The sequence below is a fragment of the Anguilla rostrata genome, chromosome 1, assembly GCF_018555375.3.
Source record: "Anguilla rostrata isolate EN2019 chromosome 1, ASM1855537v3, whole genome shotgun sequence".
Taxonomy (NCBI): Eukaryota; Metazoa; Chordata; class Actinopteri; order Anguilliformes; family Anguillidae; genus Anguilla; species Anguilla rostrata.
In genome coordinates, this window is record NC_057933.1 from 58,282,988 (window position 1) to 58,300,511 (window position 17,524).

General features: G+C 40.6%; 2 protein-coding genes across 4 annotated transcripts in view; one reads left to right on the forward strand and one right to left on the reverse strand.

Annotated features, from left to right (window-relative positions):
- The window catches only part of adcy2a (adenylate cyclase 2a), a 77,210-nt gene extending 75,237 nt beyond the window's left edge, over positions 1-1,973 (forward strand). For both annotated transcript variants that reach the window (XM_064344983.1, XM_064344992.1), the window contains exons 24-25: positions 666-790; positions 1,551-1,973. In XM_064344983.1, the coding sequence (XP_064201053.1) occupies positions 666-790; positions 1,551-1,703 (278 nt within the window). In that variant the 3' untranslated portion in view covers positions 1,704-1,973. The remainder of the gene's footprint in view (positions 1-665; positions 791-1,550) is intronic.
- A 551-nt stretch (positions 1,974-2,524) lies between these two features.
- The window catches only part of dnah5 (dynein, axonemal, heavy chain 5), a 79,202-nt gene continuing 64,202 nt past the window's right edge, over positions 2,525-17,524 (reverse strand). For both annotated transcript variants that reach the window (XM_064344963.1, XM_064344970.1), the window contains exons 67-79: positions 16,587-16,701; positions 15,518-15,708; positions 11,985-12,106; positions 11,270-11,419; positions 10,425-10,670; positions 8,388-8,607; positions 7,528-7,733; positions 7,210-7,413; positions 6,367-6,582; positions 5,762-5,974; positions 5,138-5,290; positions 4,098-4,329; positions 2,525-3,271 (exon numbers count right to left, since the gene is read on the reverse strand). In XM_064344963.1, the coding sequence (XP_064201033.1) occupies positions 3,120-3,271; positions 4,098-4,329; positions 5,138-5,290; positions 5,762-5,974; positions 6,367-6,582; positions 7,210-7,413; positions 7,528-7,733; positions 8,388-8,607; positions 10,425-10,670; positions 11,270-11,419; positions 11,985-12,106; positions 15,518-15,708; positions 16,587-16,701 (2,420 nt within the window). In that variant the 3' untranslated portion in view covers positions 2,525-3,119. The remainder of the gene's footprint in view (positions 3,272-4,097; positions 4,330-5,137; positions 5,291-5,761; positions 5,975-6,366; positions 6,583-7,209; positions 7,414-7,527; positions 7,734-8,387; positions 8,608-10,424; positions 10,671-11,269; positions 11,420-11,984; positions 12,107-15,517; positions 15,709-16,586; positions 16,702-17,524) is intronic.

Here is a 17,524-nt window from a genome sequence, read left to right on the forward strand (position 1 = left end):
CTCACAGCAAAGACATAATGTGAAATGAAAATCAGAAGACTCTTTTGCCCTGGAGACAGAAGCTGCTGCAGATTTAGCATTTCTAGATAGGTTGGCATATGCTGTCGGCATAAACAAGACGTTTGTGTTGAAAAACAACAAATTTTAGCATTGATAAAACTATGTCCAAAACTGACGAGAATGTTGCCTGTAGGGTGTATTGTGTTGAATGGTAATGCATTTCTACTAGTAATTTTACATTTTTTTCCACTCACTGGGGTACACTTTTTAAATATGTATCCGATGCTGGCTTTGACAGATTATATTCAACCTCTGCAAATACTGTCAGATACTGTCAGACACTGTCACTTCCATAAAAGAATGCAGTTTCATTTCAGCCTTGGCTTACTTCTTGACAAGACAAATCCTTACAGTCAAGCGTGTTGATTGTGCCTGAGAACAGCCTGTATTTAATCAACATTAACACAGAATCACAGTTAAATGATGATGGTAGTTTTACTCTTCACAGCCTGTAGATTAGGAAGTTCAGCAGTAACAATTAAAGAAAAAAAAATTGAATAAATAATTTGCATATGTGTGTGAAATTAAAGAATGCCATTCCCAGTTTTGTCATTTCTGCCTTGGTGTCACTAAAGAATTTTCTTACGAGTGCCCTTCCTCATCAGGTATCAACCACGGTCCAGTGATCGCTGGGGTCATTGGAGCACAGAAACCTCAGTATGACATCTGGGGAAATACAGTGAATGTTGCCAGCAGGATGGACAGCACTGGGGTGCTGGGCAAAATACAGGTGACTGGCTCCTCCTCTGTAGAACTCAACTGGGAACGCACTTCCACTGCACAGCACCCCCAGTAGTTTTGTCACTTTTATGCCATGATTCAGCCTGGAGCTCCAGATGTATGATCCGGCCCCCCTAAACTGCACTATACGGAACTATACAATTTGGGCTTCTACTATAACAGTTAGTTTCTTACCTCAAATGTAACCTGCTCAACCTATTTTAATTGCTGTGACAGATCCCTTATTACATTTCTGTTACATTCTATTCTACTGTACCACTACTGCACTAGGCCAGCCAGTGGAGGATGGGCTGCCCCTCTATAGCCAGGTTCCTTCTCACCACCGTTTGAGGGTTTTTCTCTCCACTGGCAGTTTTATTTTTATCTTGTGTTTGCTTTTGGGGGGTTCATGCCTGGCTTGTGCTCTTTTGCTGTTTCTTGCTCTTTTTCCTCCTAGTCTGCAATGCATCTGTGACAGTTCTCTCTAAAAGAGCTATAGAAATAAAATTGATTTGATTTTTATTTGACTTTACTTTTGGGTAAACATGATTTCCCACACATCTGCACAATGTTTGCCATTATATGACTATTTTGTGTTGTAAGGGATGGGTTACCTGGCCTTCTTAGATGTCTTCCAGACATCTGAATCTCATTGTCAGTACTAACTACAGAGTAAAAGGAGTAACACTGTACATGCGCTCTCTCTCTCTCTCTCTCTCTCTCGCAATTTAGTCTGCAGTTCTGTGATTTCTCTCTCTCCGTCTCTCAAGGTCACAGAGGAGACAAGTCGTATCTTACTCACGCTGGGTTACCTGTGCTCCTGCAGAGGGATTATCAACGTTAAGGGAAAAGGAGAACTCAAGACCTATTTTGTCCACACAGAGATGACGCGGTCTCTCTCCCAGGGAAACGTAATGGCATGAAATATTGTGCAAGCAAACCAGACTGCGGCTGGCCAGCAGACAAACACCACACACTCCTGTACATAGTTTCGCCTTGTGTTTAGATGCACAAACTCTTGGATGTACAAGTGGTACCGTTTCTCCAGTATCTCTTAAGCAGGATAGTTTGCTGAGTACGGTATTTACTGTAAGTGCAGTAGGAGACATTTTTTAATGAAAATGAAAGTGTTTTGATGTTTTAATGCCATTGTTTTGTAAAATTTATTCATTAAAGGTTTATATGTATTTCAACTTTCTTGCCTTTGTCTTTCTTTAGCTTTGAGAACAGGGGCCTCATTTAAAAAAATGTTCTTGGATGTAAATTAATCTTAAAATAAGATTATTCCCCAAACTGCGCATACACTTGAATTATACAAATAACAGACACAAACAATTCTTACATTGGTTTAAAGTGGCTTACCTGCATTTTATGCACCTGTGATACATAAATCTTAAATTAACTTCAATTTGAACTTCAATTTGAACCCACGTGAACATGCTTTACAGTTAGCCTGTCTTCTGAACGTAATAGCCATTTTCCTCTAAATTGGGTTGCATTTGAACATTTCTTGCACTCTCCATGCCTAAAATTCATTATCAGTTGAATGCTATTTTTAAAGTGTGCAGACAGCCCACTTGGGGGATTCGTGCAGCGCAGTTCCTCCACATAACCACCAGGTAATTAACTTACGTCCAGTGTAAAATTTACATAGAGATAAGCTAATATCCATGTCACGGTGAGAGGTTATAAATAACTACATATGGTTTTCTGTGTAAGCCATGATTCAGGATAGTTGATACAATTTGATCGTAAGACTATTTTATAAATAAGGTCCCAGGTCATGCCCATGTATACCCACAGGCAAAAAGTTGTGTGAACTCACTCTAGAGTTCACGTATTCTATTAAAAACAAAGCTTTTTGCTTCTGTTAAATTGCAAGTTATCATACTTTTTAGATGAGCAGTATGCACCACTGGTCACATCTTAACTGCAGCTCAACTTTTAAAGTCTTCTGTGAAAACTGCCATAAATTACCACTTTTTTCTGACAATGGGAAACACATTTAAAAAAGAAACTGTAATTAATCAAATTTGATACTGTGAAAACACTGACACATTTATGAACAAAGCTTAATTTTATCAATTTATCCACTCAACGTTTCTCACCTCCAGCAGTAATTTTTTTTATATAGCTTTACAGTTACTAGGCCATCAGTCTAGAATAGAACATAAAAACTTTCCAAAGAATACAAGTTCAGTACAGTACGATATATGGTAATAGTTTTCTTAAATTACAAGAATCATTTCATCGCAGTGGACCTGTCGAGCTAGTCTGGGTGCAGCAGAAAATCACAAGCATATAACCGATGTAAACTTGCTCTGTGTGTCTTTGGAAGCTTATTTGACATCACACAACAGAGCCACTCCTCGCAGGATCCAGTGTTCTGGTGGTACGACAGTACGCAGATCGACAGCAGCGATATAATTCAGGTCTGTCCGCACAGGTTTCTTGTAAATGGGACAGGAGTACAGGCGAGGATCTTTTGTACCTGAAATCACAACAGTAAAAAAGTGAATTGTATTCTACAGTGTAAATGGAGAATTCCTTATTCCATATTGTATACAATGCTGTATACAGGTGGCTGGAGTGAAAAATACTGGAGCTGGTATTCAGTCCCAGGCTGAAAATGTGCTAACTTCTAAAACAATCTGATAATTAGCAAGTGTCTTGTCTTTGCTCCTAGAAGAAACACTCATCTCACTCTCTGCAAGAACTGGATGACTCAAGTACCAGAACAGATTGTCAGCAAAGCAGATAGCCTAAGACGAATGACAATTATTTTACTGTAGTCATGGTGCCCCAGGTAATAGGCCTAAATAAACAATGGAATAATAATGCTTGGAACATGTCATGTAAAATTTTGATTTTACTGACAGTGATATCCACCAACTACACCAATATATCCCCGGGTATTATTAAGAGGCAGATATCAGGAGCCCTGAGGGTGTCTCTGACATACTGTGGTAAAACAAAGCAGAAATTAAGCAGAAATGTCATTATTTTGATGCATTCTGGGTGGAATCATACCCCTGACAGCATATACTTTACTTTTTTATACTTTTCTCTCAATCCTTTGGAGCTTAGATCCATATTTCCTATCATTACATTGATGGTATTACCATTAATGTGCAAAATTTAAACATTAGCACTGATTGCTGATTGCTTGACAGAAAACACCGCTGTTGATCATTGGACCCAACAGTACTGATCTTTAATTACACAAATCAATACTGACCTTTTATACTGACTGTTAATTCTAAATATCAGTACTGTTGAAAACATTAACCCTGGTGATTAGATATAATAGTACTGACCGTTGTTCTCAGCATACATCCTGATAACAGGCATCATCTCAAACAGGACTTTGGGTTTGGAATCGATGAGCTTGCAGTTCCTGCGATCCCAGCCAGCACCTTCGAGGTACAGGCCATACACGTACACGCCCTCCACAGGGGGCTGGGTGATGTCATCCTTCATCCATTTGGTGACCTCATTGCACAGCACCATGCGGTCCAGCGCCCAGCCCTTGTTAGCTCGTGTAATTTCCTGCACAGATGCAGATAAAACAGTGATCAGTGATGCTCAGCACTACTTGTGCTCAAACTTCTGCTCATATCAGTATGGCAAAGTCCTGAATTTGATTTCCAGGAATGGTGAAGAATTCTGTCATGACATTTGGATGCAGTGTTAATTAGTGTCAAAATTACAGTGCCATCAAACCACCAGTATGCAGCCACATTCCCAGCTTGATGAAAGGCAGCAACTTTCAACAAACAGTACTGCATCTGATTTTTAGTTACAAATGAATGATTATTACATGTACATTAGCTACGATTTACCAAAAATTTAGCTTAACTAATCAATGTTAAATATCACAATTTATGTGCTTTGTGTTCATGTGTTATTTTCTAATCCGGCCATGGAGATTTACTGGTAATTGGAAATGCATGATACATCTATTTCCTACCTGTCTCAAAATACCTCTCTCCCATCTGTTTAATATACTTCTATCTTAGTTCACACTTCACCTGTCTCACTATCCTGTATCTCAGACCTGTTGTTTTATGATGTTCATACTACTTTAACACCTGTCTTTTTATACCAGTCTCCTATCTGTTTCATACCCGTCTACATATACTTATTATACCTATTTCACATTAATCTCATCATACCTACATCATACCCGTTCCACTCCTGTCTCATCATACCTACATCATACCTGTTCCATATCTCTCATCATACCTACATCATACCTGTTCCACACCTGTCTCACAATACCTATATCATACCTGTTCCATCCACACCTATCTCATCATACCTATAGCATACCTTTTCCACACCTTTCTTATCATACCTGTCTCATAGCTGTCAGGAAGCCCTGTGGATTGAAGAACCCAGTCATCCAGAAGCAGTTGGGTCGTCCCTCAGAAATCCAGGCTTGGAACTGTCGGTTCCTCTCCAGCAGTTCAGTAAACCAGAATCCCAGCGTACTGGAGGCCCAAGATGCCTAAATGAGCACAGACAGACTCTCATTACTGCCCAGAGGGAATATTTACCTCCAAATCCAATTTCCCTGGGATATCTCGCACCAAATAAGAATTTTGCTGCTACATAATTGCAGGTGTGACTTGAATGCCTTCAAAATTAAATCACTCAGAGTGACCTCCTCAGGAAGAGTGTCTGAGTTGGGTACATCAAATTTCTTTATCCAATAATTTCATTTACATATCACCTATTTTACTGTGGCTATAACCCAGCGGACTCCAAATCTTTCCAACAGCCCACTCTAAGCCGGTTTAAGGGGAATAGAGCGCAACACCGCTAAGGCAAATTTAGTATTCAGCCGGCCATAAAATAAATTTGCATTTATATAGCAATCCTCTCCCCAATATTCTTCAGGCTCTTCACATTGGAGCAGAATCTGACTGAGCGCCCCTCTGCAGCGGGAGCTGCAGGGCAGGAGTCACCCTCAGCTCACCCTCTTCCAGCGCGTTGGGATGCGTGCGTCATACATGCAGTCCAGCGCATCGCGCAGGCTCTCGCTCATGATGATGGTCCCGTCAATGGCCAGTTTCAGGTCCGTCAGGGTGTTCCTGACCAGCGCGATCACCCGCTGCATCCGGTCGATCTCCTGACGCAGGAAGATGTTCATGGGCTGGAGCGGGCCCATCTTCCTCAGCCTCTCCTTCACCTAAACGTGAGAGGACAGTCGATTATGCTTCATTTTCATAGAGCGTGTTTAACAAAAGAACTACAGCTATCAAATCCCTATCTGAATAAAACCACTGTGTATTTCTACATATTGCATTGTGTAAGACATATATCACTATTTGAATGAAAATAAAATTTAATCTTGAATTCTGGATTGTCACTTAACTGATCTTGTTTCAAGCAATTATAAGTGATAAAAGCAGTAAACCAAAGAAATGAGAGGGGTCCAAATGGACCAACTTTACAATTACGTCATATACTGAAGTAAACAGAAGTACAAATTTAGTTTCTTTAGTATTCAGATTACCAGAAAGCACAAGCGCTAGGACTGCAAAGATTCAACCTGTGACTTGTGACTGGGAAACTGCTCACCTCAAAAGGAACATAGTCTGATGGAAGTTTGTCCAGCATGTCGTCTGCCAGTCGTGCTACAATGGCCTCCCGAGTTTCCCCTCCCCCGCTGGAGCTGTCTTTGGGCTGGATGCTGAGGATGGTGTCCAGCACATCCTTGGCCAGCTTGCTCTGGTAGGTGATGTCAGCATTGGGGTGCAGGCCAAACACTTCTGGGGTGTCATAAGCAGGTAAACCCTGAAACATCATAAATCACAAATAATTATCTGTAAAACATTTAGAAGGTGCATATCAGGTTATAATGCATAACATTATATTATTATGGATCACGTTCATACTCTAATATCTGTGTTATTACTGTCCTGGAACAGACAGGCTATGTGAGTCCTCTACATTATGAGTGTATGGAACATAATAAATATGATTTATGTCTTTGTTTGTTTTATGTTTGATTTCTAAATTCTGATGAACGAAAATTGATAAACATTATAAAGGTATGTCATGTGACCACCTAACAGAGAAAGATAAGCTGGGTGAACAAGAGCCTGTGTTTCCATGGGGACAATTCATTTTATCAGCAATACAATTTTTCTCTGATGCTTTATTTATACACGTGGAACACAGTCCATTAATAATAATGAACTTGTTATGGAGGAACACTCCATATGTGTCCAGGACTGAGTGTGACAGAGTCTCTTTATGTGAAGGTCTTGTAATCAAAACAGAGCTCAGAAGAAGAGAATGGGTAATAGGCAGTAGACACTGTCCCTGGTGCTCTTTCTCTTTGGGAGACACATACTTTGAGAATCCCACCCAATTTCTTTGAGAACTGCTCTACAGTCTGATGAATTGGATTGAACTAACCTGGATGTACTGGAGGTACTGATCCACATTGTTGCACTTGGGTATGCTGTAGCCCTTGTAGAAGACAAAGTCCCCTGCAAACATGCTCTCACTGAACCAGACCTTTGCAAATGTATTCAGGAGACGTTTGTCATAGTCATCAGTCACTCTTCCTCCGTACTGAATCTCTCCGATCATGTAGCGTACCGTGTACCAAGACACACCCTGCAACAAGATCACAGCAGGCCAAGACATGTCACACTTGAGCAGCATGTATTTTCTCATGGATGGAGGAAAAGCAGTAATAATTTCAGCTTTGACTGAGGGAAGGAACCAGACCTTCTTGATGTCCATGTCATCCAGGTGGTTCTGCACAAACTGCACTGTAGCATTGAAGTCAGCCTGGTTAAATTCGTACGGGATGTTCCAGCCCAGGGGACCATACTTTCTCCTCTCCTGGACTGTGGAGTGAAGAAATGCCACAGCGTACAGCATGGGCCTCCACTGAACCATGTTACTGACATCCAGGAGGTCCTGGTTAATGCCTGTTGAAAGAAAGCCCATGGATTTAGTCATTCTTCATGTCTAATTAACCCTGTAGATATACATATCACGCCATGAACAGAAGCCTTTAGCCTAACATACTGCAGCTAAAGAAATATTGGTGCTTGTTTGCCTGAGGCCCTGCAATAGATTGGCGACCTGTCCAGGGTGTATTCCTGCCTCTCGCCCAATGCACACTGGGATAGGCTCCAACACCCCTCGCGACCCTGACCAGGTATAAGCGGGTATGAATGATGGATGGATGGATGGATGTTCGCTTGATTTATTGACACATGCTGGTTTCTCACATACGCTGTCAGTTCCAGCTTGATGTTCTCTCCAGATATTTACAGGTTCAGAGTAACCACTCTACCCTACTAATATCTAATAATTGTTTATCACAACACTAGGGCACTTTAATCAAAAGATTTGTTTCAGTAACAAATAATTACCAACACTATTACTACTGTATATAATTTCCTGAGCCAGACAGCCTCATTCCCACAACTTCATAAACCACAGACACCTTTATAGAGCTATGGGACTGAAGCTGACAGGCACATTCCCATGGCTGTCTAAACCACAAACAGGCAGTCTCACAGTTGAATGAGACACAGACCGTCCCGGTCCCATAGCTGTCTAAACCTCACACGCACCTCCATATGTTCTCTTTAGTCCAGCCTTTAGCCCCTGTGGGGGCTCATTGGTGAATTTGATTGACATTTGCAGCAGAGTAATGGGGAAGTTCTTGTGGACTTCGGTGGTCATCCACAAACGGAAAGTCTCGTGGACCGTGTCTGTCTCTGTGATAGTGTCCATCAGCTCATCCAGAAAGTCCAGTCCCAAGTGACAGTTCTGTAGCAGGGCCCAGCCTCCCTGTCCAATCAAAAGAGTAAGACAGGATAGATTGAATGTAATAGAGAGGCAAAATGACAGAGAAAGGAGAAAAGAAACAAGACAAAGGAGAGGAGGAAGATGAGAGTTAGATGGCAGTGAGACAATTTTACATATGCAAGGCACCTTATATAAAATAAAAGTACAAAATGATAAAAGAAAAAAAAGGTGAAAAATATCACTACTCTCATTATACAGCCAGATCACGAGCATTCCAAACGAAAAAAAAAACCCAAACAAAACACTTAACCCAAATTCATATAGAAATGCAGCATTGGACTTTCATCCAACCCTCAGTTCTCAGCACCCCATGCATCAAGAAATGCATTCAAATTACCCACAAAACCATGCTAGGAAAATGTAGGCACAAACTCTTTTAATATTTTTGTGGCTGTTCTGACTCAGAATTCTTAATGTTATTCCTCTGGGAAAACCATGCAGTTTACCCAGAGCATGTTCAAGTGAAAAATTTAACAAAACAGATCTTGTAATCCTTTGACAAGGAATACTTTGGTTCAGTAAATTCCTTTGAAGAGGGCATACCTGTAAGTTCATACAACTCTTTAAATAAATTATTTTCTAATATTTTAAAATATGCACAAACACTACAAAAAGCAACAGAGCATGATAACCCCACCATCCTTAATGTAATGGTGAGTCGAACGACTGGGAATCATAATGCCCGCCTTCCCTAATGTAATACCATGTTGATACTGCAGCTCCTTACTAATGTCAGACAGAAACGAGAACAAATCGCTGCTTTCTTTCTGCCAAAACAAAACATTAAGAAAGCATTCAGCTCATGCATACCAGAGGTTGCTGTTATATAAAATATTATTATCAACAACCTCCCCCTAAACCTTAGCAAGGGTAATGGTCTCTTCCACCCTGACAATCTAGGACAATCTTGTCCATCAATCTCTTCCAGTTCTATTTTAAAAATGGTCCATTCCTAGTAAATGACCAGGGTCAAGGTTGTCAATGCAATATTTATCAATGGACCAAAATTTGTTTGCTTGTTAGTAAAAAAAAAATGCTCCAATATTGGACACCAGCAATACTGCAACCAAAAAAATAGAAGTTGGTCTTTGGTTTTTCCTGGACATCTTTGGTAAAGAACAACACCATCTAATTGTCTAATTGTTGAAAAACAAAATGTTACAGTAGTTACATGTTCAGTCATAGACCAGTGGTCTCCAACCCTGGCCCTGGAGAGCAACAGGGTCTGCTGGTTTTTTGTTTCACCTTAAAATCAGCACCCAATTGAGACCCAAGAACCAGGTGAGTTGAGTTAACTGTGTAATCAACTGCTCTAATTGATTAATGAAGTGCAGAGTCACTATGAAAACCATCAGACCCTGTCGCTCTCCAGGACCAGGGTTGGAGACCACTGTATTAGACATGTCCAACAATGTGCCAATGGTGGTAGCTGGTATATGGCTAATTTGACAGCATAGCCACAGTTTGTTCCGGATGCAAAAAAAAAATTAATTGGAAAAATTAATTGGGTTCTTTAGAATGTTTGTAAAAATTTATTGTAGCAGCTTTAAACCAGAATCAGCAGCTGATAGAATAGCCATAGTTGGTTGACAACAACAAAAACAGCAAACACTGGACCGACCATGCTCAATCTACAGGGTTCCCATGAAGGTGCATCTGTCCTGCCCAACTCCATTCTAAACCCAAAGTAAGACCCCCCCTTCACTTTTAGAAGCCAATGGCATGCCTGTTCATTCCATTTGACTGAAGCTCTTGTCAAAGCAGCAAAGAGAGGACTATGAGTAAGACAGAACTCTTACATTAGCCATGCTCTGTTGCAGAAGTTTGCGGGCATGGACCTCCTGCCCTTGGCCCATGGACACATAGCGGGTGTCAATCTTTTGCCTCTTTCCCAGTGCGATGATTGAATCTGTGGGGTCAGAGCCCATGGACAGGAAGCAGATCAAAGGGGTTCGGGGGTCTGACTCCTCCCATGTTTTCTCCAGGTCGAGAACCACACCCTCGGCATATCGCTCCCCCATCGAGTCCATGATATACTTCCGGGCCTTTGGAAAGATGAAGAAATCAGAATCCCTTTACTTTACATAATCAAAAACAAGAACACAGTGTTACAATGCTACATGTGTTTAAAGGGATTTACAGGTCAACTATATCTGTTTTACCTAAATCCAGGAGCAGAAATGTTTTTTGGATACATTTTGGGATAACATCATATTGTATTCCCTTTTTTAACAAAAATTCCACAGAGCTCTATTCACATTTTCTTACCTAGATCCATTCTACCTGCATGACCAAGGATACCACTGGTCAAAGTGAGAGCAGTCTCCCCTTATACAGCACTCCTCAAGCAACCTTACGGTAAACTAGCTAATTTCTGTGAACATTTTTTTAAGCTACAAGTCCTATCATAAAGACAGCATTACATTTTTTCTATCTTGTCAGACAAAATACAAGATATTAATGCTGCCATTTAAATTCCTCCATTTTAACCGAATTAAATAAAGGTTCTCATATTGTGAAATGCATATTTCATCTATTGCAGGGGATTTTTTCGATTCTGTTGTCGGTAGGATAGTAAATGGAAAAATGAAAGCAGAGACTTTGACCCATATGGAAGAACTGATGAAAAACAGAGGGATTGCACCTGAGCGATGGTCCTGTCAGGGCACCAGGAGCGGATGAGAAGCAGGCGACGGAAACAGTCCAGGCCTTGGTCATAAGCACTAGGGAGCACTTCCTCCTCTGGGGCCTCTTTATCAAACCAAGTTTTCCACTGCTTCTCGTTTCTGCCGATCTGGGTGAGACACACAGCACACTTGAGACTGAAAGAAAGCCAAACGCACGGGTACTGACATTCAGCCTGAAGGGAGCTGTGATGAGGGCCAGCCTATATTACTTTCCCCACTCAGTGCTTTCAAAGTAAAAAATCAGGGAAGGCACTGAGATTCAAGGCACTGGTTTGTTTACAGGAAGACAAGAGGCTCAGCTGGAATTATCTTGGTCTCTGAGGAGATCAACATCAAGAGCATCTCCTGCCATTTGCTGGAAATAACTATTTCATTAAAACAAAAGACTCTTCATCCCAATTCGTCAAACTAATAATTGACTTAAAATATTGCGAAGCAAGCTAATTTCACAGCACATTGAGCAGAAGGTCCCCTGAGACGGGAGGACTGTCACTTGCAGAACAGTCAGTATAAAGTAAAGAATGTAAAATGCTGAAATGTTTTTAAAGGGGATTAAGAGATCTGAAATGGCATCAGTCAGGGATGTGACTTGTCTAGACAGTCTAGAGAACAGAGACTGACTTTAGAGAGCAGACTGATCTGTGGTCCTGGTGAGCCCTAACCATAACCCACCTGATTTAGAATGTCAGAGAACTGCCAGAGTTTGCTGAGTTCCACCAAGTTCAGCCAGGTCATGTCCAAAATCCACTTGGCAGGTTTAGGAGGACAGGCTTTCAGATCCAGGGAGGCACCACCTGTGGGACACACAGTGAAGTGTGGTGTGGTGTCAGAGGTCTGAGAGAGGTCTTCCTTTTGTTGCATGCACTGTGGTGGCCTTTCGATCTTCAGGGAAACTCACGATCGCTCTGCAGCTAACATAGTCGGTGGACCGTGAAACAAACTGTTCAATCCACAGAACATCTGTATTGAACAACCATCATAGCATATTACATGTGACTTCAGTTACCAGGGGAAACCTCCAGTGCTCTGAGGTTCTCAGTTGTCAGAGCAGGTTAGTGTACTTTTTGGACTAGTCGCACTTTCAGCTTATAAATAACCGCTTAGGCTGTGCATGGAATTTCAAAAGAACATGAATCAGACATTTAAACTGCTATCTGACAATACAGTGGCCTTGGAGCTTTGACAAGTATACATTTTGATTTAAGATGCCAAAGATGCCTTGAATTTTTAACCGATAACTTACAATATAAAACCCCGCCAAAACTGAACTTCTAAAGTGTCATGGCTAGTCTACATAATTGGTTAAGATCACCGGAAAATATGCACTTGCTCTGAGAATTTGCTCTGTGCCCAGCCAGAACATTCACCGTCCCCTTGCCTGGGCTGAGGCTGTGCTTTGCTGCGTTTTCTGAGTTTGCCACTTCTCTTCATAATCCTGGAATACTTAATACACGACTAAGTACACTGTTTTACGTAACTGATACAGATACCACTTTGGAGGACCTCCTTGTGGATATTTTTGACCACCATGTTTGGTTGTTAAAGATACAAACAACAGAACTCTGAATATTATAGTGTTGAAGATGGAGACAGCACTTCTTTTATGAGCAAATGTTGGCTACCATTAATTTCAGATTCATCTTTTATTTTTACCTTAAATGGGCATAACCCTTTTTATTTTTGAGAGGTCCTAATCCCCTAAAATCCAACTGCATTGCTTAATTTATAAAACACTGGCTATTAACCTGTTCTCAGAACAAAAATAAAAATAAATCTTGTCATTGAGCCTTTTCACACAGGCCTTCTACTCTGTATCAACTTAACACAATTGTATTCTGGCTGGGAATCACAAAATCTCCATTTTCTAGGCTAAAATGAAAAATGGCTATTTAGCCACCCCTATTAGCTTGGATTATGAGATGGAGAGAAGCTTGTGATGAAGATGCAGGTGAAGATACAGAAGGCATTCAATTTCTGCTACTTTGTTGTAATTTGGTCTGCTTCTGTTTCATTCTGGACACAAATCCAAATGGCATTGATTGAACATTTTGTCCTTGCCTGCTTTTTGGCATTACTTCTTTTGTATTCTGCTGTCGGCAGTCCTCACTGAAGCTTCTAAGTGACCCACTCTCCATTATGTACTACCTTCCTATTGTAACTGCTCAATTTCTAAATTTCCAAATCTCACTCTCTCCCACCCTCTCCAATGCTTCCCGAGCAACAAGGGTTCCTACAGCCAGGATGCTTGCATAATTAGACCACCTTGTATCATTGGATACGAACCATGGATACGTTGATATAGTGTGTACATTTTAAATCCTTCCCCTGGCTGCTGGCACAGCTAACGCATCGCATTTGTTAATTATCATGAAATGTTCTATAGCTAGCTCTTTAACTAGTTGACAGATAATCAGATAGATGTAGAATGCTATTGTTTAACATAAAAAATTATAACACACTGATTTGAACAAGGAGATAATTTGCTACTGCAAAAACGTCAGCTACTTCCTCCAGCAGAAACATGATTTGTTTGTATTCTGCTGTCAGCTGTTTGTTTTGTTTCCCATGTTTTCCTAAGGTACGAGATAAATTTTCCTGTTTTTTCCATAACTCGACACATCCCCATTATTAGGCCACCTCTGACGAATTGTTGTGCAAGCTTTTAACTCAAGATTCAATGGAAGAGCATACAGGAGCTACATGTATAATCCCAAACAAATAGCAATTCCAGCTATTGTCGTTTTGCTCCACAGGGAAACCAATTGCTTTTTCACACATAGGAGCTCCTATCTGCTCACAATCACAGATGCAATATCTGACCCATCTCTGTGAAATACATTAAAGACACTTCTCCCACTTTCAATGTGTAGTTGGAAATGGATGGAACCCAGTGAATTGCAGTGATTTCTCACAAGTCAAAAAAATTCCAGTCTCTACACATTCACTACAACCTCTCTCACAAATCACTATTACTGTTTGAAATAACCGTTTTTTAAATTCAGTCTTTACATATGATTGCAAAGCCCCATTTTCAGCAGCCATTACTCCACTGTACTAATAGCACACTGTGTTACCTCATCCTTAAGTATTCATGCTAATGTGCTAATTTAGTACTAGAGAAAGCACTCCCATTAACCGCAGCTGAAAGCAATTGTGATGTTTAATTAACTTTCTTTCAGTTGCTACAGTATCTAGTGCACTGGCATTTCTAAAGTTCAATTTCAGTTTCAAAAATGGCAAAAAAGAAAAGGCTTTATCTAGAAACTCATCAGACAGTAAAGTCTTTTGAGAGATGAAAGCTATTTCATGCGTGAGATGCCAAAAAACTGAAGATTTCATACAGAGGTGTGCACTCAGAGAAAACTTGAGCTAACCAGCCCGGAAAGAGTGGAAGTGGAAAGTGGAAGGCCCAGATGCACAACTGCACAAGAGGACAAGTTCATCAGAGGCTCAAGTTTGAGAAGCAGACACCTTACAGGTCCTCAGCTGGCAGCTGTGTTGAAGTACTTGCCAAACATCAGTTTCATCTGCAACAGTGAAGAGACGACTCCAGGATGCCGTCCATAATACTATTTTCCAATCATCTACCGGGCAATCTTTGTGCTGTTTTGCTCATTTTAACCTTTCATTCTTGTTTGCCAGTTTCAGAAGTGGCCTTTTCTTTTAAACTTTGCCTATGAGGCCATCATCGTGGAGTCGTATCTCAGTAATTTCTAATTTGTAAAAAGAAAAATAGTCATTTGTAAAATGATCAATGTCTTGGCTGTATTTTTTTGATCCATGTAATGCTACCTTGGTGAATAAAAGTAACAGCTTACAGAAGGCTTCAATAGTTCCCTAAGACTAAGATGAACTTTTCAATTCTTGTTGGAGATTGACTGTATAAGTCAGGTAAATCCTGCCTTGTCTTTACCCTAATCAGCCTTTTAGAGCATCTGTAAAACAGCATTAGGTCTTCAAATTAGTCTTTCCATTTTGAGATTGGCGCAGATTTAAAAATATCACTCATTTCAGAGCAGATGTGCGTTCCGACAGATTCCATTTTTGAACGACACTACAGACTGAAAATCAGACAGACATCACTGTCTCCACTCACAGCTTGAGTCTCTTCACTGAACAACAGTTAGCTTTTTGAATGTGCACGACAGTAGAGAAAAGAGTGGAGAAAGAAAGAGAGAGAAAGGGAGAGAGAGACTCCGTGTCACCTTTGATGAGGGTCAAGAACTCGTCATGTTTCACACGGTTGCTCTGCATATCAATCTTCAATGTCTGAAGGAGAGTGAAGAGAAACTTGTGCTCCTCGTAAAGGCCTCGGGCAGCATACCTGTGCACCTCAAAGGTCATGTATTCTATAATGTTGGCTATCCTCTTACTCGTAATTGGGCTTTTTAATGACCTGTTCGATAAAAAGAAAAGCAGAGTCAAAGAGAGTCACATTACATAGACTGCATATAATGAACTTCTGATTCTGTTCTATAGATAGATCTACATTCCGTGGAATCATTGAACATTCAACCACACCAACACAAAGACACAGAAAAACACCTCACATGTATTTTCGGTGCAGCAATCTGATTTCCACTCTCTTTTAAGTATCTGAATGTGTGATTCTCAACTTCGCCAATTATATTTGTGAATGTGAAGTAGAAGTAAGGAAACTGACATTTTCCCCAAAACAGTGGCACTGAAACTGACATTCAGATGACTGTAAATGTGTTTTTCTGTAGCGTACTCACTCTGAAACATGACTCGTTGGAAAAAAAAGACAGGGAAAAGAGATCACTATTTTACATAAATAGGAAAAGATCTGCAGCCATAACCAGAGACTTCTTAGCTTGGCCAAATTCCTGAAACTTGTTGCTGGAGCGGTTCCCGGTCGAGCCACTTGAGGCTCCGCTTTTGCCATTCTCGATAGTGTTTACTTGTGGGTGGCACATTTTGGGAACAGTTGAGGGGAGAGGTAGGGCGGTCCCGACCACACCCATACAATACAATGGGGTTTTTTCAATACAAATTTTATGTCTGACTTTAAATGGGTGTTATTATAGTTATTCACATAACTTTGAATACAAATTTGGTGGTTTTGTAGTGAATACATGCATCTGTGATAATTTATGGTTATTTTAACTATTTCCAGCTGCTTTAGAGTAATTTATCCAGACTGACTTTCACAGTAACTACGTTCTACCACAGTTACTACATTATCTGTCACTTGCATGACTGACAAACAGGTGGTTGAGAGATTGACAAAGAAGGCATTTTGGGCTGTCTTACCTGGCCAGGGAGAGATCAAAGAGGCCCAGGAACTGACGAAGGGAAGTCTGATACATGACATTGACCATGCTCATCTCTGTGATCAGGAAATACAGGATGCTGCCCCTGGTGGCCACTGTATACAAATCAGGTCAAGAGTGAGGCCAAAGCATAGCACATTTTTAACATTTTTTGTTTCTGAAAACCACCCCATTCCTGAAGAACTACTCCTGGAGGTCATCTGGGCTACATCCCCCACTTTAGCCCCCTAACAGGGAGAGATTTTTTTGAGAGGATGCTAGAGGAGGCAATAGACAAAAAATGCACTCTCTATCCTCATTCATTCTCTCAGTCCCGGGATAAAACATGGCCAAATTAGATATGGGTGTTTCCAAAAGCATTCTCAGGGAGGAATTAATCAAATGCGGTGTTCTATCAGTTTATGTGGTCTGACTCAAGTGAAAAATTACATTTAGTTAGAAAGTGATGATGAACTTCATCCCAAAATAAGCACCAATGAATCTTGTACCATTCATTAAAAAAAACTCCCTTTATAATATTCTTCTGAAAACAGCTTTATACTTTGTTTGCATGTGAAATGAGCCATGCTAACAGTTTTTGCCACATCCTGTCAACAATCCATAAAAGATGGAAGAAGAGTGTCCTTTTAAATTATAAATGTGCTATACTGACGGATCTTAATTTGAAAACAAAAATCTCTTTTGAATTATAATCACGCACCATGGAGTCTTGTATGCTAGAAATTACAGCAGTTTTATGCATAGCTCCCCAATTTCAGGTTACCATAATATTTGGGACATATTCATGCTATGTAAATGAAAGTAGTTATGTTTAGTACTTTGTTGCATATTCTTTGCATGCAATGACTGTGACCCATAGGCATCAGCAGGTGCTGAATATCGTCCCTGCTGATGCTCTGTCAGGCCTGTACTGCAGCC